Consider the following 26,210-nt stretch of genomic DNA (forward strand, 5'->3'; position numbering starts at 1 on the left):
ACTTCAAGTAAATATCATTTTACTCTGCTATTGCTGAATATTATTAGAACATTGTTTCGTAGGGGACAAGAATTAAGCAGACCTGGCTTTTATAACTAAACACACACAAAAATCCAAACTCCATAATCCCAAAAGCTTATCCCGCCATGTTGCTTTGCCAGGTTGTATACCCTAGGCATCATTTCCAATCCAATGTGCCCATATGGGTCATTCTAATTATTTTAATCCCCACCCTACATCACTCTCCATCTATAAAAGCCCTAGCTAGCTACCAATCTCAAACACATCACATCTCTCAACTTATAAATCCTCCAAAAGCTAAGAGCCAATCAATTTCCCAAATGGCTTCCAAGGCTCTAGCTTCCACTGCTCTCCTCCTCTCCCTTAACCTCCTCTTCTTCACTTTGGTCACCTCCACCAATGTTGCTTGCCCACCACCTCAGAAAAAGGGTCATAAACACCAGCCCAAGCATGCAAGTCCTGCACTACCCAACCCTAACCCCTCTAAGCCTGCCACGTGCCCCAAAGACACATTGAAATTGGGGGCATGTGCTGACTTGTTGAATGGTTTGGTGCACCTTGTTGTTGGTCCACCAAAGTTCCCTTGCTGCAGCCTCATTGAGGGCCTTGTTGATCTTGATGCTGCTGTGTGCCTTTGCACTGCAATCAAAGCTAATGTCTTGGGGATCCACTTAAACATCCCCGTTTCACTCAGCCTGCTCTTGAACTACTGCGGGAAGCAGGTCCCAAGTGGCTACGAGTGTGCTTAAATTTGAAGTACTATTTATCCGTACTGCTCTCAATTTTTAGCACTTGGGTTTTCATTAATTTCCTTCGTTTCTCATTTTCATCATGGTGTGCCTAAGAGCTTTGTTGGGATGTTTATTGGTATATTCCATTATACATTCTTATTATTAATAATTCTTTCTATATTGTATTGATGGATGGATGGATGGATGGTAGGCTACTTGCCTTCTTCCACATCCTCTATAGCAACTGTATTTTAGTGAAAATATTATTGATTGAGCTGAAATAATGAATTTGTGATGTTTCAGAAAGTAATTGAATTTGAGTTCCTTATTGCAATGTTTGTTCTACTACTACAATTTTATTTTCTGGGTATATGCACTACTGCTAATTAGTACTCCTGTCTCCTATGCATTGTGAGGAACATGAAATCTCTTATTCATTGGGTCCAAAATAATAGTTGGAAGCGAAAAAATTGATTGTGATTTTTCTAAGAATTGTTAATTGTTAAAGAGCATCCGTATGTCGAAAGATGGAACCTTAACACAAGAGCTTAAAAGATCTTTGGTCTACCAACGGGGTCTAGCTCAATGAAAAAAGACATCGACTTGCAGACTAGTAGTCTTAAGTTCGAACTTCCATGACACTTTATTAGTGTGTATGTGAGAAACCCTCTCCACCTTATAATTTAGACTATCACTTATATTTAAAAAGATCTTGAACCTCTCTAGCCATTGCAAATTAATTTTGAGAGATTTTTTTTATCAAGACATGTTAAACTAATCAACACATGCTTTTTGTTGACCTTATTCTTCCTGGTCGTACATACGAAGAATTATAGCATCATTGATTCATCGCACATTTCACTTGTGTAAGTGGCTAGATATAAGCATAACTTTGAAGTTAATTATTATATTCATATTAACAAGCGTTTATGATCCATGTTGAGCTTGTGTGGAACTACTTCTGGAGAAGTGCATTCAAGAATCACTTTCGAATGCTTTTTCAAAAAGCAATTTGATTTTTAATAAAAACTTTGACGTTCTTCTAATAATAGAAGCACTTTAGAAAAAAGTGTTTATGGGCAAATTTTCCTGTAAAAAGAAGTCACAAACGGGTTACGGGTTACGGGTCCGTTCGTTATTAGAGATCCAATTTTCTAGATAATTTCAGACTGTGAAGTTAGAGAGACCGAGAATGAATTTTGAAGTTAATCATGTTAATATTACTAAGATACATGAACAAAGGTGGCGGTGGCCCAGAGTTTGTAGATCCAACTGGCCAGATAAATCATGTATATGCTAGCCTGTCAATCGTAAATTCGAACTGAAAGTTAGCTATTTAATCAATAATTAATATATGTGTTAACATCATTTTACCCTCTCAAAATTTAGGATCATTCTTCAAATGAACCACCCAGTTTTAATTTTGTCAATTTACGCCTAACTATTTAAAATTCGATTAATTTACACGTTCCGTCAATTTGACCGTTTAGTCTTCTGTTAAGTGATGATCCACCTTTTTAGCTCAAGTATAATAAAATATGTAATAAGTAATATTAAAAAAATTCTTTATTTTAAAGTTAAGTAAAATCAATTATTTAAAACAACAACAAAAACATAATTAAAAAACCCAACACTATGACCAAACTCCCAGGCCATTACCAACCAACTCCAAACCCAGCATCTCCACTACCCCATCCTTCTTCTTCCTCATTTTTCTTTTCTTCCACATCCCCACCTTCATTCCCAACACCCATTTCTCCTTCAGATGCCTACGCTCATCTCCTTCCTTTAGAGGGGGGAGATTGGGGGGTAGGGATGGTTTCAGATCTGGGGTGCGATGGGTTGGGGAAGGAGGAGAGTGGGTTGTTTGTAGGCGGTGGTTGTGAGGTAGTCTGGGTTGTTTGTAGGCGATGATTCTAAGGTGGTTTGGGTTGAAAGAGGAGAGGGTTTGGTGACGAGGTTTGATTGGAATGTTGTTTTTTTTTTTTTTTTGGTTTTAAATAATTGATTTTAATATTTTTAATTAACTTAAATAGTAAAAAAATTAAATTATGCTAACGACAAAAGACACCCTGCTGGTTTAGGGTCATTATCGAATTGGACCCCACCATATCAATTTTATCAATTTACGCCCTGACGTTTTGAACATCGTCCAATTTCATCCTTCCGTTAAGTTGACTAGATGGTTAATCGTTAACTGTTGACGTGGCACCCGTGGGACCCACCCCATCAACGATTTGACCATTCATGTCATGCCATATGAAGGACAGTCTTGGGTTTCTACAATTTTTTTTATAAAAAAAAAAAAAAAGAACATCGCCCCTAAAATTGGGCACGCTTTGCAAGAAGACGACTAAAGTAAAAGCCTCAAACCGTTGTTCGTCCTCAACCTCAATGTAACCTAAATCCTAAATCTCCATAGTTGACAGCAAGTTCTATGATTTCGAAGAAGTGAGAAGAAATGAGTTGGGATTTCAGGGTTTCAGGCGCTCCACATCCATCGTACGGTAAGTTGGTTTAAATTTTTACAATTTGGGATATTTGTGTTGAATGGGTTAGAGGTCGTAAGGGTTATTCTGGTTTGAATGTTGAGTTTTATAGGGTTTAGTGGAATAGTTGGAGAAGTATGAAAGATTTTGTCGAATATAGGTGGCCTTATTACAGATTTCAAATATAGGTGGTCCTTCAAGCTAAGCATGTGTGTTGGCAATGTCTGCCTTTAATACTCTAAGCTTCTGCTTTTAATAATGCAAAAGTGTTAGGTGGAAGGGTGTGAAAAAGGTTGTTTAATAAAAATTTGGACTTTTGTATAATGGTCCTAAACAGAAAATAATTGAAAAGTCAGTTATGGTTTTTGTGTAAAGTTTGAATACTGTGTTTTGTGTTGTGTTTTATGTTTGAACTGAAAATAACCCATTTTTGGGACATGTAATATGTAGGTGATCCTGAATTGTTTTCTATTCGAATGTACCATGGTGGTTAAATCTGTGGTAACAGTTATGCTTCTGGCAGTGTAGCTTGGTTTGATTATTGTGACAATGATAGAATGTCAATGACTGAGATAGACAATATAGTGAGGGAGTTAGGCTATGATGAGGTGATTAGTTACTAGTATAGTATCCCTATATATAGCAATGGTGGCCTATAGCAAAGCTTAATGATGATCAAGATGTCATAGACATGCTTGTATTTGTACCAGAGACAAGGCTAATAGGCATCTCTTCCTACATCATGGGGTTGATAATAATGAGCATTGGTTTTATAGTCAATCAGGATCAAATATGTTTGTTGATGTAGAAGCTGATATTGTGCCTAACGGAGGAGTTGTGATTGAGGAGCTTGATGACAATTATGGGGCTATTGTTCTTGTTGGTGGGAAATGCAAACAATGGAGGCAACAAAAAAGAAAAAAACAAGTGTGGTGATAGAAGAGCTCAATGAAGACCCAAATGGGGAACAAAGTGGTGGGGGTTACGCAAAAGCTAAGGGAATCTTGTGCAGGACATGGTGTTTCTGAAAAAGGCAAAGAAAAGGCAGTAGAGAGAGAATCTTCTGCTGTGCAAAAAGACAAAGAAAGAGCTGTTGAGAGGGAATCTCCTGCCACTGTAGACAAAGGGAAAAGTAAAGTCAATTATGTTTTTGGAAAAAGGAGGGCGAGAGCTTTTGGTAAAAGGAGGTGCAAAAATGTAAAAAAGACACGTAATAAAGAAGACCAAAGGTCCAATACAGTGACTGAGGGACTAGTTCAGAAAGAGGTTGTTGAAGGAAGTGTAGAAAAGAGCAACTTATCAGGATGTCATCCAATGAAGACAAGAAAAGCAAGAACAAGGACCACAGTCTGTCATGATGAGAAGGAGTTAGTAGACAGTCTTGACTCTGATTTTGCAGACCCTAACTTCAGTTGTGATGATAATGATGATGATGTCGATTTTGATGAATGGGTGGACAAACAAACTGAGTGGGTTGGAGATGGGGCAAAAGGAAAAGAGCCAGAGTCAACAAATGTTGGGGTTGAATCTTAGGATTGGGGTGCAGATGTTGAACTGGATTCAGAAGAGTATGATTATGATAATGTGCAGCCTCAATATGACTCTGAAGATGACACTCCAATGACGGATATATGGCCAGAGTTCAATCCGGCAACTAACATGGCAGATCCAGAGTTTGAGGTTGGGATGAAGTTTAGCGATTGTAAAGTTTTTAGAGCGGTTGTGAGAGAACAATTTATAAAGAGGAATAGGGATGTCGTATTTGTGAGAAGTGATGCTTTAAAGCTAAAGGCAGTTTGTAGCCTATGAGAGATATATGTTTCCAAAATGCAACATGAGAAGACCCTGCAGCTTAAGAAATATGAGGGTTAACACACTTGTGGTATTGTTTGGGAGAACCCTACTGTGAAGTCTAGTTGGCTGAGTGCCAAATATATGGAAATATTGAAGAGCAATCCAAGTTGGCCAGTTAGCTTATTCATGGAGACTGTGGAGAAAGATTATAACACTGGAGTTTCTAGGCAACAAGTTTATAGGGCAAAAGAGAAGGTATTAAGGCAGATTGAGGGAATATACACAGAGCAATACTCCAGAATTTGGGATTATTGTGAAAAGTTAAGGAAGACCAATCCAGGAACAACAACAGAAGTTCAATGTGATTTCAATGAACAATTGGGTCATCCAGTGTTTCAAAGGTTATATGTGTGCCTAGGTGCATGTAAAGCAGGGTTCATTGCTAGATGCAGACCCATTATTGGATTGGATGACTGCTTCTTGAAGGGTGTATATGGAGGGCAATTTTTAGCAGCAGTTGGTATAGATGCTAATAATGAAACATGGGTGATTGCATATGCAGTGGTTGAGTCTAAGTGCAAGGAGTCATGGGTTTGGTTTCTGGAATTGCTGGTAAAGGATATAGAGATTGTTAACCAGTTTGGATACACTTTCATATCAAACAAGCAAAAAGGATTATTACCAGTTTTGAGCAAGTTGTTCCTAATAGTGAACACAGGTTTTGTGCAAGACATCTGTTCACCAACTTCATATTACAATTCAAAGGGAAAACTTTGTTTGACAAATTCTGGGGTGCTGCAAAAGCAACAACTGTTCCACAGTTTGCAAGACAGATGGAAAAGCTGAAAAACCTTGATATGGATACTTATGCTTGGCTGACTGAACCAAGAAAACCTCCCAGGAATTTGTCTCGATCACACTTCAGCACTCATGTGAAGTGTGATATGCTTTTAAACAATATGTGTGAGTTCTTCAACTCATTCATATTGGCATGCAGAGATAAGCCAATACTGACCATGCTTGAGATAGTTAGGTGTAAGTTGATGAGGAGGAGACAAGGCAGAAGGGACAAAATGAAGAATTAGACAAAGGAAATTTGCCCCAAGTGAGATTAATAAAGCAAAAGAGGTGGTTGTGTGACTATGTGGTCAGGTGGAGGAAAATTTCAAGTTGGCAGTGGTGGGATTTCACAATATATTGTGGACTTGGATTTAAGGAACTGTTTTTGCAGAGAATGAGATTTGACTGGTTGGCCTTGTGTTCATGGAGTGGTAGCTATAAATTACAATGGGGGCTTAAACGTAATGGATTATGTGGATGCATTTTATCACACTCAGACATATTTCAAGGCATATGAAAACCTCATACTACCTATGAATAGGATGGAGTTGTGGGATAGAACTAATATGCCACCATGTGTGCCTCCTTCATACTCCAAACAACCTAGAAGGCCAAGAAATGCTAGAAGGAAGGAAACAGGTGAATGCAGCAACAAGGCCAATATTGTTACAAAAGTTCAAGACTCACTGAGGTGTGGCCAATGTGGAAGAAAAGGCCACAATAAAAGGACTTGTCATAGGAATCTCCCCCCAAAAACAAAAGTCAAAAAGAGGAAGGCTGAGGTAAACATCTAAGAATGAACTTTTGTTAATGTTATAAATGTTAATGTTTTTGGAATATGATGCAACTAACAGGTTTGATTTGTTGTCTCATCCCAGCAAACTACTCAAACAAGTGAAGCTGGTCCCAATACAAAAACAAGGCGAGCTAAGCCTACAAGATCTGTGCATAAAGGAAAAAGAAAGAGAAAGGCCACCAATGCAGCTGGAAGTTCAAATGCACCACCAACTGATTCAGCTGCTCCATCCTCAACACCTACAACTGGATCTGCCTCTCTTGCAACTGGATCTGCCTCTCATGCATCAACTGAAGCTTCAACTGACAATTCTTATTTATTGAGGAAACGACCTATGGTTGTGGGAGCATTAGACTTGAGCAAGGAATGATGATGGTTTGTGTTGTATTAGCCGGTTTGGTTATTTTGAGCATGAGACAGTTTTACCTTTATTAGCTGGTTGGATTAGGTTATTATATTATTATGTTATTTTGGAAGACAACTTGCCTTGTGATCAAATATGTAAGACAGGTTCTGTTTTTTTTTTTTTTTTTTTTTTGGGAATACAGGTTCTGCTATTTTGGAAGGTTGTAAATGTTGTTCTGTGGCTTATTTTGTTGTAATGCTACAAGTGGATATGTTATTAGGTAGCCTATTTTGTTGTAATGCTGCGAGTGAAAATCAATTTGCTCATATGTTGTACACACAAGTTATTGGAATGAACATGTCATTGCATTACCAAAATTTCACACTGTATGCAGATTACATAGCCATTCCCATTACATAACAAAAATGCAAAATGTTCATTCCCATTACATAACCAAAACCACACTGCTTTCCATACCAAAGACACAGTGCAGATCTAACTAAATGCATAGTACTTCCCATACCAAAGCACAGTGCATCCCTAAAACACCCAATTTCATGCCAATTCCAAAGTTTTCAGCTTCAATCCATCTGATCCACTATTCCGTCCAAAGACGGACATTGCATTAAGCATCCACGATACCACCAATGCTGCCCAAAGAACCTTTTCTCTGTGTCTAGTCTTTATTAGTGAATTCTCCAACTTATCTCGCGATTTTAGCAACCCCGGAATCACAACTTTAGACCTTTCACACATTTCCACATCATACCAAACCCAGAAATCACAACCTCCTCTACTTTGCACAAAACCCACTCTGTAAATTAACATTTGCACCTGCTGCAATTCAAATTCTAATATTTTGCACCAAATCCAGTTTTTTATCTTTGTACACACAGCGAATTGCCTTCCAGGATTCGAAATTGTCCACGAAGTTCGGATTCTTGCATTCTTACCACACCAACACACCATCGCCTGATGCTCCATTTCTCCTTTGTTTTCTGGGTTAAGGATCCAATACAATCGGGCGGCTCACTTCTTAGAAATCGTATATCTAAGCCCTCAGCTATGGAAATTTAAGATTTATGTTGGGTTTATGACAACTTTGGGGCTTTCTCTTCGATCTCCAGTTGAGGTTGAGGACGAACGACAGTTTGAGGCTTTTACTTCAGTCGTTTTCTTGCAAAGTGTGCCCAATTTTGGGCTCGATGTTACATTTTTTATTTTATTTTTTATAAATTGTAGAAACCCAAAACTGCCCTTCATATGGCATGAGATGAATGGTCAAATCGCCGGTGGGGTGGGTCCCACGGGTGCCACGTCAGCAATTAACGATTGACCGTCTGGTCAACTTAACAGAAGGATGAAATTGGACGATGTTCAAAACGTCGGGTGTAAATTGATAAAATTAATACTGTGGGGGTCCAATTCGAGAATGACCCTAAACCAGCAGGGTGTCTTTTGTCATTAGCCCAATTATTTTTTATATATTTTATTACACCTAAGCTAAAAAGGTGGACCTCATGTTTGCCACATCATCACTTAACAGAAGACCTAGCGGTCAAATTGACGGTATGTGTAAATTGGTCGAATTTTAAAATATTAGGACGTAAATTGACAAAATTAAAACTACGTGGCCCATTTTAAAAATAACCCTAAATCTTAAAGGGGTAAGATGATGTTAGCCTTTAATATATCAACAAAATGAGAACATAATTAAGCTACTAAAAATTTTCTACAAAGAAATTTAAAGCTAAATACATTGCAAATCATTTTTTTTTTTTTGGACAACCATTGCAAATCAATGGTGAGGACAATTCTTAATTAATTTAATTAAATTTATATTTCTTTTAAATCCTATGTTCCAGGTGACAGAAAACAAGTTCCAACAGTCCAACTTGGCCAAATGGGTCAAGTCCAACTTGTAGCTCCTTGTTTCCTGTAAAGATCAACAACCTATGGATTCATCATTAGCGCGCTAAAGATCCAACGCCTTTCTAACGAGTCAGCAAAACGACAACTTGATTTTAACCCTTGACTAAAATTTTGTAATTTTACAGGAATTATTTGACTTTCTTTTTTGTTTTTGTCAAAAAAGTCATTTCCATCTTAAATAAATATGGTAACGGCAAAAATATAATATTATTGTCGCCAATGACGACTATTATTAGGGTAAATTCAAAAAAAATTGATCTATGAATAAATACTTGAAAAATAAAAATTTTGAATCGTTGAAAAAAAAAATCATAGATCCTAAAAGATATCCCACCTCTCTCACCTTCGATAGAAAAAGACTGATTATATATATGCGCTACTATAATTAATGTGTTAGACTAGTGTAGGATAACTTCTCCCAATAATGTGATCTTAACTATGTTATTATACGAATTTCAGCACCAAATTTCTAATCCAAGATACTGATATTGTAAATGTGTCGGCGGATATGTAGCGATATTTTTTCTCATCCTATCAGTTACAATTTTTTTTCTTTTGGTTTGGTAAATAGGAAGATCACATGTTCGCATCGTGGAATGTACCCAAAATAATTGCACTTTCTTTCTGTACCGCAAACCCTAAAGCTAGCTCTACCTTTTTTTTTGTGCAAAATAACTTTCCTCCATAACCCGCCAACGAAAGAAAATAGGGAATGGACCAAACATGATTTCTCTTGTCTGTGCAAAATCTATAATCTCTGTGAAACCGAATTACAAGCTGGTGGGTTCTGAAATCCAACACATGCATATTCACGGATTGCACTTCTGTCAACTAGTCACGGATTGTTTATTGAAGTTTGCACACCTCCAACAACAATCCAAACTCTGCATTTTATTTTCACTTGGAATCTCCACAGCTCTCATGTTTTTTTACCACAGCTTCTTGTTGTTCTTCCACGTTTAAATATAGTCCTTGTTTTCCCTTCCATTTGTCACACACAAAACTCACGGATTGCTCATAAAATTCACCTATATATAATCCTTTGGATCGTCAAACCCATCAAAACCCAGAAGTTTTAAAGTATAACTAGTAGCTAGTGATCTTGTAAAATCATGGGTTCCAAGGTTACTGCCATGTTCTTCATCTCTTTGATTTGCACGGTTTTCGCATTGCCTCCAATTCAAGCTTGTACACCTTGTACTCAGCCACACCCATCAAAACCACACCCTCCACATCATCCATCACATCCACCACAACCACCTTCCCACACTCCAACCCATCCCAAAAACCCACCAACCCCAAAACAACCACCACACCATAAACCGCACCCAAAAGCCCCATCCAAGAACCCACCGGTTATATCCCCGCCCATAGTAAAACCTCCACCGCACCCAAAACCCCCATCCAAGAACCCACCCGTTATATCCCCGCCCATAGTAAAACCTCCAGTCACTAACCCTCCTGTGACAATCCCACCCCCTTCCACTCCTTACCCCGGCAGCCCTCCTGGTGGTGGAGGAGGCGGAGGGGGCGGAGGGGGCGGAGGGGGCGGAGGCGGTGGTTGTGGTGGATGTGGTGGTGGTGGAGGAGGTGGAGGTGGAACTGTTCCGGGTCCAAACCCTCCTCCGCCCACTTCACCAACATGTCCAATTGATGCGCTTAAGTTGGGGCTTTGTGTGGACGTGCTTGGTGGTTTGGTGCATATTGGGCTTGGGAACCCAGTTGAGAATGCTTGCTGCCCAATTCTTGGAGGGTTGCTTGAGCTTGAAGCAGCCATTTGTCTTTGCACTACTATAAAGCTTAAGCTTCTTAACCTAAACATATTCATTCCTCTTGCTCTTCAAGCTTTGATTACTTGTGGGAAGACTCCTCCCCCTGGTTTTGTATGCCCTCCTCTCTAAGTGTGCACTTCTTTGTTAACGTCGGGTTAACATTTCTAGCCATGTTAATTAGAATATGGTGTTAGTTTCTTGATGTATTAATTCGTGTTACTTGAATTGGTATATCTTTTCTTGTGCTACTGACAAGTTAATTACATTAAAGTACGTAGTATTTGTTTGATTAAGAATGACGTACGTATGTATTGGCAACTAAACATAATACTTATAGATGCCCATGAAAAACACAATGATTGATATCTACCAAGTAGACAATTACATAAAAACTCATTAACTCAATTGCAAAAGAAAATGAAGCGCCTTTAATCCATTCACCTTCTCTTAGCCAGCAGGATCACTTGTTTTATAACTAAATATCATCATCAACATCGCAGTTTGAGGAAAGTTATTGGTATTCCGAAAAAGGTCATCATGCACTCCTCCATATGCAATTTCTCCCTTATATATTTTTTTCCCTTTAATTAGCGATGTTAATCGGATATGCTTGGTAAGAGACCCCCATGTTGGTGCTGATCTAGGGTCGTTTTCTTGCTCTGGCGAAGCATAATTAGTTTTGTTCTCATCCTGACCCGATTCTGGGCCCAACAGTACACTGACATCCTGATAATCTGAAACTATTATTGCCTATATTCTCAATCCAAGTTGACATGTCCTGACTGGGGAGATTCTTATATCAATCAACCTGAAGCCTTCTGGATACAAACGAAAACATATTTATCATAGCAGATAAAATAGATCTCATTATTTCCATGTGAAAGAGAGAGATGGATCGATCATATGCAGCCATCTCATAACTTTAAGCATTATATAACGAAATAATCACATCAAATATGCCCTCTGCGTTTTCTGTCTTTTTTTTTGGACTATCAATACCAACTCTACGTTGCAGGAGGAGCATTTGTTTTCTTCCGTTCATAAACAAATATTTTTCTTACAATCATCCATGTTTGGAACCAACCAAAGAAACCCTCGTTTCTCTGTTTGATATCATAGAAAATTTGAATGTGCCAAAACTTGTTCACGGGGCTGAGATGGTGGGTTAAGCAAGGGGGACCAGCTAATCTATCTACTTTGGGGATCAAGCCAAGATTAAGGCACCTTCCTCTACCGTTCAAACTGAGAAACCTTCCTTATGAAGCTGATAGAGAATATTGGCCTTTAGTTAAAAAAGCAGTTAATCGTGTAACAAATTTATAGTAGATAGAGCTGGATTCGTATAAATTAGCATTAAGTATTAATTTAAATATTTTATTATATACCAATTGATCAATCTTCCTAATGATACAAACGGAATACAATAATTGTATACGCCTTATAATTTGAGTGAACTTATAACAACACGTAACGTGTTACCGACACCCCAATTATCTCAAAAAACTAAAAAGATTATTGGCATAGCTTGGAAGTATTAAACACCCTGGGATGCGCATCATGATCATTTTCTTGAAATTATGACATAATTTGGTGTGCTAAAAATCAAACACAAGTGGGTCGGGACCTTTGCCTTTAAAAAAATATATATATGTAGCGTTGAAAAGGAAGCGCATACAAATGAATCAAAGTTCCTTTTCTTCGTTTCCAAGCTAAGGATGGATATGCATTTCTTTTGCTTACCCCATCCTCATCAGTCACGGGTTGAACAGTGGAAAATAATTGTCATATAGGCTTGCTTTAAGGGACCATCAGTGAACAAAAAAAGTCGCATTGTGCCAAAAGTTGGAGTCGTATCTCTTTAACTCCCAAGTGCTCCAACAAATAAACGACATCTTAGATGACATTTGGTATGTTTTAACGATCCACCTTTTCTTCATGGGCACATATCTATGTGCTTGAATAGATGTAGTCGACCATACAACTTCATGCCCACTTTTTTCCTTTTCCTTTTTTTTTTCTTTCTGATCAGTATGCATGTGAATTATATTTATAATGCATGTGATCACTTTCAATGATTCTGAAATTGAAGTTGACATATGTACATATGTGTACAAAGAGACACATATCATCAAGAGGGCACATCAGTACTAAAAAAACGAAGACAAATTTGTTCACAAAAATTACGCACGCCAATTATGAAAGAATATTTGTTACTGAAAAGTGAAAGTGGTTCAAGTATCCAATAGGCTAATTGAAAATTCCAATTGAAGTCTAACCAAGTTAAACTACATATATATATATATATATATTTACAAAACGATATGCTAAATTACTCAAATGTACGTATTAGAAGGGGAATTAAACTCGGATGCAAGAGAGTGAGCATACTAACTTAACTAACTGGCCTCACCTACATTTGCAAATCAACATAAATTTAAGCAAGCGATCCACTGTAAGTTTGCATGCTGCTGCATGTGAACTAGTGGTATTATTTGGCCAAGTGCAAATAACTTCTCATTCCAGTGTTAAGAGTATTGAGAAGATTAATTGGTAATTAATAAATTAATTTTTCATATATAACTCCAAATTAATTTTGATTTTCTTTCTAAATTTCACTTGTTATACAAAATTTAAGGCCAAATAAGGTTATGTGAGTGTTACTGCCCCTCTTCTTTTGGGGCTTCTAGGAAGGGATCAGGATCAGGTTCAGCAAATGAAGCCTACAGAATTTTCAAAATGAAAAGTTAAGCAAATTAAATTATATTAGTTTCCAAAAAGATTACATAAATAGAAACATCATTAACTTAAACTTATTCATAATAATCACCCCATGTGGAAACCGCCATAACAAAGGAAACGAGAAATTCCCACTTACACTCACACAATACAAACAATTTCAAGCCAGAAGATAATAACAAAGAGAAATATAAAGCACAAAGATGATCGAACAAATGGCTATTGTCGTTTTAGGCACATTGGAAATCTTTAGGAACCTTATTGCCGCAAACATTAAGAAGCAAGCTCAGAGAAATTGGAATGTTGAGGTTGATTCCCAAAATGTTGGCTTTGATCGCAGTGCAGAGGCACACAGCAGCTTCAACATCAGCAAGGCCTTGGATGAGACTGCAGCAAGGCGCTACAGGAGGTTTACCAATGGTGATGTTAAGCAACCCATTGAGAACATTAGCACAAACCCCTAATTTGAGGGTATCTCTAGGGCATCTGGTACCTGTGGAAGGTGTGGAAGGTGTAGAAGGTGTGGAAGGGGTGGGGCTTGGCCTTGGGTTTGGCCTTGGTCTAGGGTTAGGACCGGGGCACGTGCCGCAAGAACTTACAAGAGCAAAGAAGAGGAGATTGAGTGCAAGGAAGAGACTAAGGGAGGCAGTTGTTTTGGAAGCCATTTCTGATCAAACCCTAGAAGTGTTTTTCTTTTTCTTTTTTCAGTTTTTGTACTTGAAGTTAGCACACTAGTAGAACTAATAGAACTTACAAGTATATGTGAGAGTGTGAAGAATTAAGGTCCAGTGGAGTGCGGTTTTATAGGGTTAAAAAACGGTGAGGTGTTCAACTTGATGCTAATAGAAAATTAAACAAATAAATTAAACAAATAATCTGAGCTAGCTGATCCCATGTGTATTCTTGTGATTGTAGCTGGCAAGGCAAGCAAATTAAAGGCAAACTTTTGTATTTTTGTGTGGTGGGGGCTGCCAAATTGCCAGGCTCCTTGTCTTGGCACAAATCTGTGGATGCATATCTCATCATGCACTGTTCTTGATACCTCAATTCCAGAGAATTATATGGCATCAAGATTTTCGGGTTTGAACCTTTGATCAAGGGACAATGGTGGGACTGAAAAAATCACAATGTTTTAGTTACGTTAAAAACTTTGTCCTAGAATTAATGTTCAAATAGTTAGATCAACTAGTTTTTGGTCTAGTGGTATTTTCACAGAATGTCAGGACCTCGAATATAAAGATAAACTGCTCTTCATCACTTGAACTACAAGCCCATTACTAAAGATTTACTAATCAAATATTTCAAATTTTACTAGTATTGAATTAAGGTTGTGTTTGAATCAAGTATTTGTTACCTCCAAGAAATTCAAAAAGATGGATGAGATTTTGTGAATATGGAATTTATTAAAGTCAGGAATTTGTAAAGCAAGCGGGTCATACGTCTCATGTCCAGCCTCTGATCCAGGAGCTAAGGCCCATGTCCAACTTTGAGATGACTCGTGTTTTGGCAGTAGGTGCCAGTTTTAAGTCTGCGGCGCCCACTCCTAAATTTGAGACTCCCGTCCCTTTTTCTTGGTCGTAATTCCTAAATAAGTGCATGGAGATCACAACATTAATGTTTTTTTTTTTAATGCTATAATTTTGAATTTGAGTTAATATAAAGGTCATATTTTATATTTCGCGAGGGCCTCTAGAATTTTTTGAAATCTCCTTTTCAGTTATAAAAATTTCAGGCAAAATAACGTGTATCATAAAAGATACACACAGATTTTTTTTTTTAAACACTGCTTATGTGGGATCTGGGATTACTGCAGCTTTCCTCTTTTGGTTCTGGGAATTATTTGAAAAAAAAAAGAAAGTGGTATTTGATTCCCATAATCATAAGTTCCATAATTTTATTTTGCAAACAGGACTTCAACTCTATTCACTAATAGATCACCATGCAAATTAGGCACGAAGAAAAAATTCGCAATTTCACTCGCACATTACACGCAATTATATGATACTTGCATAACAAGAAAAAACGGTGTAAGATCAGAGAAATGAATAATATCTGTTAGTTTTATAAGGCATATTGGAATCCATCTGGAACTTTTATCTCCACAAGCACTAAGAAGCAAGCTGATAGCAACGGGGATGTTGAGGTTGATGCCCAAAATTCTGGCTTTGATGGCAGTGCAGAGGCACACAGCAGCCTCGAGGTCTAGGAGGTGGAACTAGACCAATGTCTAGGAGGTGGAACTCGACGTCTGCACAAACCCCTAATTTCAGGGCATCCCTAGGGCAGGCCTAGGCAACTCTATTAGGGGCAGGGTTAGGGTTTGCATTGACAAGGGAAAAGAAAAGGAGATTGAGAGCGAGGAGTGAGGCAGTGGTTTTTGAAGCCATCTCTCAAACCCTAAATCTTGTGTGCTATTGTACTTAGTACTTACTGTAATTACTGGTACTCGTAGAAGAATATATGTAGTGGTGACTGGTGAGGGCTTAATGTCTAGACAGATTGGACATTTATAGGTGTAATAACTTGATGTTAACAGAAAATACAGCAAAATAAAATTAATGATCCGAGTTTCCATGTCTGCTTATGGTTTTCCTTTTTTTCTGGCAGAATAAGTAGATGTAAATCCAAAATGTTTATGGCTCTGCAAATTGCCGTGTTCCTTTTTTTTGGCATCAATAAGTACGTTGGTCATATAACTTATGGGGTACTTAGGAGTCAAGTGTAGCCTTCTGGCCGTTTGTGGCTAGGTAGTGTCAGTTCTCACGATCTCTGGCCATTTTCGTTGGTTTTGGCATATCACGAAGTTTTGTCGACATTGCCGCCAAACCAAAAATCTTAAGATTAATTTCATACGCACCTGCCTGCATATGAAGCTCATCATCAGATTTTCAGTCCCAGATTAGCGCCTATAAACTCATCACTAGTACTAGTTTCATACAACCATTTTATTTAAACGAGTTAGGACATCATGGTACGTTTATGAAACTTTCTTCTTTATTACGTGTTATATGCGACTATGTATTTCTTTCTCCCTTATCATGTGACATTACACGTGATGAGTAAAATAGACACATAATTGTACACAACTACATGAGAAATTAAACAAATTTTATAACTCGTTCTTTCAAATCGTGAAAGAAACACACATATATATTTGAGAGGTGGTTAATATATATTTGAAAGGTACGTAGAAGAAAACTATAAGACATGTGTAATTATTTTAGTCTCGCGTGAAGTGTGCATGATTCTTGGCAGATTCGTGGTGGAAGGAAGTATCACGGACAGTACATCTCTAGAAGAAGGCTGGACCTACAATGGGCTCCACCAGAGCTTCAATATTTGAAAATATGTGTGATCGCTTCCAAATTAAAACCCAAGTTTGTCTTTCCATTCACACGTTGCAGAGAAATTTCCGATGATTCGATCGGTATTAAGTCAAGTGTGTATCTTGGGATTAGCCAGTGATATGATGTTTATTAATCGATTTTATTTTTGTGGCAAGATGTCTTTTGGAAGTCTCCAAAAGTTTATAGATATGGAGAATAATTGCTTTCCTTGCGGCCGAGATCGACAGTTTTGTCTCCATATGCGTTCTTAGCTTCCCAAAGTTTGTAGGCCTCTCGTGATCGACAAATATGCTGCACTAAGTTCTGGGAAAACATTAAATCCTATGAAAAGGCCCCCTGGCCTGAAACTCCCCTACCCCTCCCCCCACCAAGCAAAACCAGCCCTGGCTGCTTGTGGGCTCCATCAAACCAGGCAAGATCAGTTCGAGCTGCAGCTTAAAAGCGTTGATGCCAACGAATAAATTAAGTTTTTTTAATGTTGACGCGTGCGCCGCAAGGCACGTATGCGTCCTGCTTAGTGAAATCTTTAGCAACAATTGAAAAAAAATAATTGAAAAAAATTCAGATATTTTTTTTTAATACCTAACATTGTTCTTCACTTTCCACACCAAAACTTCATACAAATTCCTCTCCTCATATCATAAGTATAAATAAAATTAATCTTGTGATAATATTTTATTCCCATGATGATAGGTTACACAATTTTATGAGTAAATATTAGAGGGACCTTAACCTTATTTACTAATTAATCACCATGCAAATGACGCACGAATAAAATTCCACTTTCATCCTCGCATCACACACAACTATTATTTGACACTTGCATGCATGCATGCATGCATGATGCATAACAAGAAACACCGCATGAGATCAAAGAAAGAAACGATATTTGTACGTAGTTTTATGAGGAACATTGGAACCCATCTGGAAGCTTATCTCCACAAGCACTAAGAAGCAAGCTGAGAGCAACGGGAATGTTGAGGTTGATGCCCAAAATTCTGGCGTTAATGGAAGTGCAAAGGCACACAGCAGCCTCGAGGTCTACAAGGCCAAGGAGGATAGTGCAGCAAGGTCTCACTGGAACTTGACCAACATTAACGTTAACCAACCCACTGAGCACGTTAGCTCAAACCCCTAATTTCAGGGCATCCCTAGGGCAGGCAACTCTATTAGGGGCAGGGCTAGGGTTGTTGGCATTGACAAGGGAAAAGAAAAGGAGGTTGACAGCCAGGAAGAGAGCAAGTGCAGGTCTTTTTGAAGCCATCTCTCAAACCCCAAATATTTTGTTTTACTTGCGGTAAGTACTTGTAGAAGAATAAATCTGATTAGGGTGGTGAGGATTTAATGTCTAGAGAAGGTGGACATTTATAGGCGTGTAACAACTTGATTGTAAAGCCAAAGGTTTGTTGTTTTTGCCCATTTTAGACTCTGGAAATTGCCAACTTCCTTGTTTTGGCATCAAGAAGTACGTGGATGCATATGGAATACTACATTGTTCTTAAATAGATAGCTCAATTCCAGTGAATTTAGGGCATCAAGATTTATTGCGGTTGCATTTGAGCCACATTTTGTCACATTTGAGCTTGTGATTTGGTCTAGTGGTTTGGTCATATGACTTATGGGGTGGTTAGGAGCCAAGTGTAGCTTTCGGGCTGTTTGTGGGAAGATGGCTTTGTGGCTAGGTATTGTCATTTCTCACGATGTTTGGCCATTTTTAGGGTTGTCATCTTCACTAGTGCAGTTTTGTCGACTTGCCGCCTAACCAAAAATCCGATGCTTAACTTCATGCGTAGCTGAAATTAGTTTCAGCTGCGTAGACTGCATGTTAATCATGAGATTTTTCTTACCGGAGGTCTATTGACTCATCTCTATTTACCGGTTGTATAGACGTATGTGTTTTTATCTCTTTTATTATGTGATATAACACGTGATATGAGAAAGATAGACATATAAATTACATATATAACCCTATGGGAATCTCATGCACCTAAATTAATTTGAAGTTACGAAGTATAGGAAATCAAGGTACGTAATCCTATAACTCATAATTTCAAACCGTGAAGGAAGAAAAAAAAGAGGCACTAGAATGTAACGTAGTTTGAAAGTGTTGGTTAACCTATGTATGAATAGGGAAGCCCAACCTGGTTGTACACCAGTTTAGTGTTCAAAGGTCCAGCATTGGCATAGACAAAAGCCCATTATAAATGGAAGCCCATACATCCATTAGGAAATCCTTAAATCGGTAAGACCGGTTGTTTGTCTAACAAGAATTCCATAGTGAGGGTCTTATACACAGTCCCTAGGTAAGACCCTATCTCTTAACATTGGATCAAATTGATTAGCCTGATCCAACGGTTAAGAGATAGGACCTCACTTAAAGGCCATATATAAGGCCCTCACTATAGAATGACTCGTCGGTCTAATGAGGAATTGGGAGTTTTATTAACAATTTACTTGGGTAGATGGACATCCGGTAGTTTCTGAATCTTTGATGTAAAGAATTACAAAAGAAATTCTTTCAACAAAGATAGAAAGGATTGATCGAGGAAATTTGAACACTTCGCTTGCAATATGATGATCTAATAGGTGTATTTTTTTTTCAGATTGATTATAGTTTGTCATTGAACTGTTATCAAATAAATTACTATAGACAAACGAATACATTGTTTCCCAAAAAAATAAAGATAACCAAATTATCAACCGTTTTTAGAAAAGATGGTATTTCATTAAATCCATAAGAACGTTGCATGGTAATAACTAGCATGATAACAACGGCCTCATTAAAAACTTTCCGGAGAAAACAAAACTCCGAGGTAGGAAAGATTACAACCCATGCTAATGACTAAATAGAAGAGTCAAACAACTTATACGAAACAAACAATTAGAACCTAACCACAAAATCCTTAAAACACAACCTATCACTAAGATGGTATTGTCAAATTGTTATAAATTAAAATAATAGACGAATGATTAACCACTAAATGTAGGGCATTGTTAATCAAATAATTAAATGATCTTCAATTTGGTTAATTGTTTTTTTACATGAATAATTCTTGAAGGATGACATGGAAAATAAACTAATCCAATTATCAAAAAACATTGTAAGATGAAAAGAAAAAGTGGATATATACAAGATCTAATAAATTCAGAGGATAAACAAAATCGTATCTTGGAGTGTACTGGATGATGTTCACGGGTGTTCCTAAGAAGGCCATTGGTCATCTTGTGATCCAAAAAATAAAAAACTAATTAATAATGCATTAAAATAACAAATATTGAACATGCACCTTAGGCCTCCCAAATTTGTTGTGGAATCTCGAGCACTACCAGCTAATTCTAGGCCAGCCTTGCTTCACATGCTGCTCCTCACAGTATGAATATCAGGCCAAGAATAGGACCATTCACATTGCACCCTATAAATACCTCTTTGACAGTCTTAACCATCGCAACAAAAGAAAAGAAAAAAAGTTTCTCATACTTTAATTAATAGTACTAAATAGTGAAGTTAGAGAGAGAGATATATATATATCTATGGATTCCAAGAGATCTTCAACCCTTGCTCTCTTCCTCTCCATCAACCTTCTCTTTTGTGTCCTTGCCAATGGCTGCTACACTTGCTCTCGGCAGCCTCATCAGCCAATCACAGCCCCTAAAACAAACCCTATCCCCAGCGTAGCGACGAAGAGCTGCCCTAGAGATGCCCTAAAGTTGGGGGTTTGTGCCAATTTGCTTAAAGGGGCAGTTGGAGCAATAATCGGGAACCCGCCAGATACCCCTTGCTGTGCTTTGCTTGAAGGGCTTCTTGACCTTGAAGTTGCTATGTGCCTTTGCACTGCCATTAAAGCCAATATCCTTGGTATCAACCTTAATATCCCCATTGCTTTGAGCTTGGTCATTGATGGTTGCGCAAAGACATTCCCCCCTGGCTTCCAATGCGCATAAGCTGTTACATTGTTTTGAATCTGTATGTCTCATGTGTGAGGCAAAACTTTGTAGCTTGATTTCTTTCTTTGTGTTTGGCTAGAGGTTATTTTTCATGTGCCAATTGTTCAATGACACTTTTATTGAGTTTACACACTTCCCATTGTAATTCCCTAATGGCATGCATCAACTTGAAATTGACTTCAATGTATTATGTTGAATTTGATCTCTCTCTCTCTCTCGCTCTCTCTCACACACACACACATATACATGTGGATATATTGATATGCCCCAAAAAAAATCAAAGTATAAAGATAGTAACTAATGCAAGGATGCTGTCTTACGTACGGCTGAATGGAACAATGGGTATGGTGTGTGAACTAACCTATTTAGAGATGATTACCTAATTAAGATCCATCGAAGTTTGGGTTAATTTTGCAACAGAAATAACGAGATTGACCCCTATGCTAGCTAGATGATGTGTATATATCCATTCAAACAATACATCATATTTGAAACTACATTTTGTAGGTTATAATACATTGGTGCACTGAAAGGGAATAAGGCCTATATCGGCTAGCTAGGCGATGTTCCGAAATCATTTTTTTAAATATTTTATTTTCTATAAGATTATAATTATGTCGTCATAAGTAAATTAGGGCCGGAGCCACTCATGGGCTTCCAGTGGCCTTAGCCCTCCGAAAAGTTTCAAACACATATACAATAATATGAAATTTGTTATGTAAAATCAATTTTATTAAAGCTTTTCTTTATATATTGGCCCCAAACTTAAAATCCTAGCTCTTTCCTTTGGATGTAGCACATGTCAAATATAATAACACGATATATACAACCATTAAATTTAAACAAAAAGGCTAAAACTAAACAAAATTGAAGTGTTTAGTAGAAAATAATAAATTTCCACTTCCAAAACTTGAGCAACCCGTGAATATCCAATCCAACCCCCAATCATTCCTTCTTCCTCAGTATTTGGGTTTCGCTGGTTTTGTTTTGGTGGTTTTGGTGGCTCAATTAGTGGTTCTTAGCTCTTCCACGTCTCAATCAATGGGTGCAACTTGCATCCACCGGTTTCGAACAACTAATAATGAGGATGTTTAGGGCAACTTGCAGTTCATGTGTGGTACAATTTGGCATTAAAAGAGATAAAAAAAGGCAAGAAGACGACAAGAATTCTCTGCATGATGTAGGAAGGGAGGTGGTGATTACAGAGAAAAGTTTAATCTAAAGCTAATGTGAACTTGCTGACTCTTGTACTCATATTGGAAATGCTTTCATATCATATTGATATATAGTTTTATGTTGTAGTTGTCGAGAGAGAGAGAAAGAGAGGTGGCACGTGCGAACCTGTAAAGAAGAGCATTTCTATAACGAGTTGGAATCTACACACAGTATGTATTTGTAATCCAACCACGGGCAAGTTTAGAGAATAAGTTCCAAACTGACAAATTTGCAAAATTCACAAAGATAGGAAACCACAGTATTTTATTTGTAATGCACAGTATTTTATGCCTATAATGAGTTTATCAATGTAGTTGCTCTTTTTTTTTTTTTTGTCGTCGTAGTCGTGGAAGAGATGCTTTATTAAAAAATAATAAGTATTATTGGATTAGATTGGATTAATCTTTCTACATTATATTTGACTTATAGGGATATGATTGGATTTTAAGAAGTTGTTTGGTGCAATACAACACCAAAGTTGAGATTAGTATGCTTTTTTATATATTTTTTTATATTCTCATTTCCAAATTAATTACAACAAAATCAATATTTTTATATATTTTTTTTATTCTCATACCTCCCTTCATATCTCAAGAAAAAAAATAGCCACAAAATTGCAAAATTAAAAATATATATAAAGAGGAAGAAGATATGAATCTGCCTTTCATCAATTTTTTCTTCCACCATATGCCTTTCGTCCAAGATCTGAGGTCTAGATATGGCAGTGGAAAAGAGATGGCAGAGGGGAAGAGAGAGAGAGAGGATCTGAGATAAGAGAGAAGAGGAGAAGAGAAGAGGGGAAGAGAGAACAGAGAAGTGAGAGAGGAGAGAGAAGAGAGCATAAAGAAGAAAGAGAAGAAGAGAAGAGAAGAGAGAGAAGAAGAGAGATGGCTAGAGGTGTGCTCTCTGGCTTCAAAATCCACGTATGGAGTTGGGTTTCTAAGCCCCAATTATTTGGGACTTGGATCCAAGGCTCATATCCAGTCTAGACACACTTTAAGCCCACCAAACAATGGTTAGGACTCATGTCCATTTTAATTGAAAATATCCAGTCTAGTCTAGTCTACCAAACGGGGCCTAAGAGCATGTCTAAGGGGCAAGAGGCAAGGGATTTGGTGCCTGTTTTAGCCTCTAAAAATAGTACTATTCGCAAAAAGCCTCTCATTTTGTAAGATGTTAAGGTAGATGATAAGGTGGAGCCCCACATGTTGGAAGAGGCTTTGCCTACAAAAGGGTTTACCCTCCCTTTGTAATGTGTGAATTCAATAATACAAAAGTTATAGGAACCGATCCTATATCTTTACTACTTCTAAATTCTCTCCTCAATTCCTTTAGTTTTATAACACGTTATCAACACGAATTCGCTTTAATAATACCAGCTAAATTCTTTGATGAAACCCAGATATCTTATCCCTCATTTCTTCCATCCGTCATCTTCTGCAATTGCAACTTTGCAAGTGTGTAGTTGTAAAATAATCAGAGCTGGAGATGGTCTCTATTCCTGCCCCACTTATACATATATTAGTGAAGCTTCTTACTTGCCACCAGAAAATCAACAGCCTGAAGAGGTGTCAATATGTTCACAAGCTCGTTGACAGTACTTAGCCTTAACTGATCTGCCTCCTCCAAAATTCTCACCATGACTTGGCCATGCTCATCCAGAGCCTCCTCCACTTCTCTATTCATCTCCCCAAGTTGGATCAAACCCTTTGCAATCATTGCAATTGGCTGGTCTGCTATGTCCTATTGCAGAGCTGCCAGCTCCCCTGTCAACCTCTCACAACCTCTTCTCGCCAATTTTGTCCATCAAATACCTCACAAATCCAGAACGCAGTCGTAGAAAATGGCATCGATTGCTAGAGTAGATCTAGACGGCGACCCAATAAAGCCAATGATATTGGTTGAACCAAGCCTTTGTGCTGCTGTTGCAATTGACTTTGCAGTAAGCCATTAAAAGTTGTTGAAAGGCTGGTGTTGATTTGATGCAAGGCACTAGAGATCTAGCAAGCATGCCTAAAAAGTGAGCCTATGTTGGAGTATATTTATTGAAAAGTGGGATACACAGCAAGTTGATCAGCCTAGTGGAAAGCAAAATCTTACATGGAAGTAAAGGAAACAAAGGATTATTGTTGAACATTATTCTTAACAACTAAAATAAGTTATTAAAAACAGCAATTTTAATTCTCGCAAGTGCACGAACCGTTTATAGTATAGCTTATGTAAATACGAGGTCGATCCCACGGAGAATGGTAACTTGGTTCCAAGTTAAATTACTTAGAATGCTAGAAAAACATAGAACAAAGAAACTGACTAACTAGCTAAAGGCAAGGTCGAATTCAACAATGCCTCTTGCTAATTACTCAAGGTCTAGGACAGAATCCTAGCACCACACACACACTCGAAATATGGGGTTTTGTTGTTGAAATGAAAAGAAGAAAGTGAAATGAAAGTGCTCGAAAGTAAACACTGGCAGCAATCAACAAGTTGTGAAACAATAATTGAGAGGTGTTAGAGCCTTGGAATCCACCACTAGTTTTCATATCCAAGTTATGAATGCATAGAAATTGACTCAAGCTTCATCAACAATAGATTATCGCATACAAGCCTATGGTATCTAGGTGTAGGATGCATGATTCTCCTAAGGCATGTGATTATGCATGGTATCTACACAACACGTGATCTCTAATATGCAACCTAAGCATGGTATCTAGTCAGAATAAAGCATACAAGGGTCATTAAGCTCCTTGAGAATATGATAATCACACAAGTCCTAGAACATGGTATCTGTCCTAGTCATCCTATGGTTATTAACCCCTTGAATGATTCTTAGGCCATTCATGTGTTGCTTGTGAAAGGAGAGTAGAATTGGTGAATCTAAACCCCTTCCCAACCTGTGCTAGATGCATAAAATCTTAGTTAGGTACTCCAAGAAAACATACATCAAGCACATAATAAACTGGAGATTAACAACTTGATAATAAAAGCAAGGAAATCAATTAACTATAAAATCATCCATAACATTGAATATTCATGACTAGGGCTTCATCCTAAGCCCTAACTAAATGGATTAGTTAGACATAACTATGAATACAGAAAATAAGAAATACATAGATAGGATAAAGAGAGGAGAAGAACTAGATGATGGCAGCAAGGAAGTTCCCAGGACAGCTCCAAGCTCCCTTCTCTCTTTGTGGTGAATCTGAATGTGTGTATGAGAGTAATGGATAAAGTGAATGTGTGTGTCTGCTCTCTCTTGAATAAGTGTGCAGCTTTCTATTTATAGAGTGCAATTTCGTCCTCCCCTTTGGCTGGTGAAGCACACCTCTCTTAGCTGCTCCCAACTGCTCTAGCTGCCTATACTTGCCAACTGCTCCAGCTGCTAAATACATGCTTTGGTATGGTTTCTTTATGAAAAGCTTGACTTTTGTTCATCCTTCTGAGTTCCTGAGCTGATTTGACTCCCATGTGTGGCTGCCCATATGTAGCACATGGCTCTAAGGATGTAGCCACATTAAATGTGATGGCAGCCAACATGACATTTCTGTGAACTTGGTTCGGTCATTGACGTGCGGATGGCTCCAGATTTATCCAATTCGGCTGCAATTTGGATATGTTATAATAGACACCCATTGGAACAACTTCTATCAAGGATGTCTCCTCATCCGACCTGTGTAAGTTGCTGAAATGAGGCCTGCAAGATGACCTACGAAACTGGACTGACTAGGAGTGTGGCTCAAATTGGTTTTGTCTTTAAGCTCATATTCCTCTCGTGCCACTCAGCCCTTAACATGCATGAATTGTATCAAATGTCATCACCTTGCTGTCTTAACCTACAAAACACACAAACATAGGTAAGAGACTCAAAATAAAGAGAAGCTAAACAAAATTACTAAGCAAAGAAGGCATGCAAATGTGTGAAATTATGACATTATCAATTATTGCCATGGATATGAACACCCACCGAAATAAAGGGATAAGTTCGCTGCCTCACTTTATCTCCTTCAATTAATTACATTATTATAATACCTACATAATTTAATACTCATGACCAGTGTAGATTGCAGGTGGAAAGAAGAAAAGCCAACATGATATGTCTAGCTTTCCACCAATATATCAGTATAATAATATTATACTATTTGATCGTGGTGTTGATAAGAACCCACAAATAATTGTCTTTACTTTATCCATATATATGGTAATTCTATGGACGGTTTCACCTCCTATATTTTTTGTGGTGGTTTTATCC

At 37.8% G+C, this 26,210-nt stretch overlaps 5 protein-coding genes and 2 pseudogenes across 6 annotated transcripts; 4 read left to right on the forward strand and 3 right to left on the reverse strand.

Moving 5' to 3' along the window:
* On the forward strand, positions 239 to 1,086 carry LOC18778004 (14 kDa proline-rich protein DC2.15). The gene has a single exon (XM_020564656.1). The coding sequence runs from the start codon at positions 342 to 344 to the stop codon at positions 768 to 770; it is 429 nt and encodes a 142-aa protein (XP_020420245.1). The 5' UTR covers positions 239 to 341; the 3' UTR covers positions 771 to 1,086.
* Positions 6,094 to 7,555, forward strand: LOC18776531. Its single transcript, XM_020564657.1, has 2 exons — positions 6,094 to 6,657; positions 6,754 to 7,555. The coding sequence occupies exons 1-2, from the start codon at positions 6,340 to 6,342 to the stop codon at positions 7,039 to 7,041; spliced, it is 606 nt and encodes a 201-aa protein (XP_020420246.1). The 5' UTR covers positions 6,094 to 6,339; the 3' UTR covers positions 7,042 to 7,555.
* Positions 9,624 to 11,011, forward strand: LOC18777944 (36.4 kDa proline-rich protein). 2 transcript variants are annotated; one of them, XM_020564655.1, is made up of 2 exons: positions 9,659 to 10,309; positions 10,373 to 11,011. In XM_020564655.1, the coding sequence occupies exons 1-2, from the start codon at positions 10,062 to 10,064 to the stop codon at positions 10,848 to 10,850; spliced, it is 726 nt and encodes a 241-aa protein (XP_020420244.1). In that variant the 5' UTR covers positions 9,659 to 10,061; the 3' UTR covers positions 10,851 to 11,011. The 2 variants fall into 2 exon arrangements, with proteins under 2 accessions (XP_007211118.1, XP_020420244.1); XM_007211056.2 differs by having other exon boundaries at positions 9,624 to 11,011.
* On the reverse strand, positions 13,459 to 14,313 carry LOC18777926 (14 kDa proline-rich protein DC2.15). The gene has a single exon (XM_007209683.2). The coding sequence runs from the start codon at positions 14,120 to 14,122 to the stop codon at positions 13,688 to 13,690; it is 435 nt and encodes a 144-aa protein (XP_007209745.1). The 5' UTR covers positions 14,123 to 14,313; the 3' UTR covers positions 13,459 to 13,687.
* Positions 15,519 to 15,952, reverse strand: LOC18776579 (annotated as a pseudogene).
* Positions 17,706 to 18,068, reverse strand: LOC18777473 (annotated as a pseudogene).
* On the forward strand, positions 20,250 to 20,943 carry LOC109949301 (14 kDa proline-rich protein DC2.15-like). The gene has a single exon (XM_020564659.1). The coding sequence runs from the start codon at positions 20,336 to 20,338 to the stop codon at positions 20,744 to 20,746; it is 411 nt and encodes a 136-aa protein (XP_020420248.1). The 5' UTR covers positions 20,250 to 20,335; the 3' UTR covers positions 20,747 to 20,943.

The sequence above is a fragment of the Prunus persica genome, chromosome G5 (assembly GCF_000346465.2).
Source record: "Prunus persica cultivar Lovell chromosome G5, Prunus_persica_NCBIv2, whole genome shotgun sequence".
Classification (NCBI taxonomy): domain Eukaryota; kingdom Viridiplantae; phylum Streptophyta; class Magnoliopsida; order Rosales; family Rosaceae; genus Prunus; species Prunus persica.

Coding starts and splice junctions, on each gene's coding strand:
- LOC18778004 (XM_020564656.1), top strand. CDS start 342: ATGGCTTCCAAGGCTCTAGCTTCCACTGCTCTCCTCCTCTCCCTTAAC.
- LOC18776531 (XM_020564657.1), top strand. CDS start 6,340: ATGGATTATGTGGATGCATTTTATCACACTCAGACATATTTCAAGGCA. Junction 6,658..6,753: donor TCAAAAAGAGGAAGGCTGAG/GTAAACATCTAA, acceptor GTCTCATCCCAG/CAAACTACTCAAACAAGTGA.
- LOC18777944 (XM_007211056.2), top strand. CDS start 10,062: ATGGGTTCCAAGGTTACTGCCATGTTCTTCATCTCTTTGATTTGCACG.
- LOC18777926 (XM_007209683.2), bottom strand. CDS start 14,122: ATGGCTTCCAAAACAACTGCCTCCCTTAGTCTCTTCCTTGCACTCAAT.
- LOC109949301 (XM_020564659.1), top strand. CDS start 20,336: ATGGATTCCAAGAGATCTTCAACCCTTGCTCTCTTCCTCTCCATCAAC.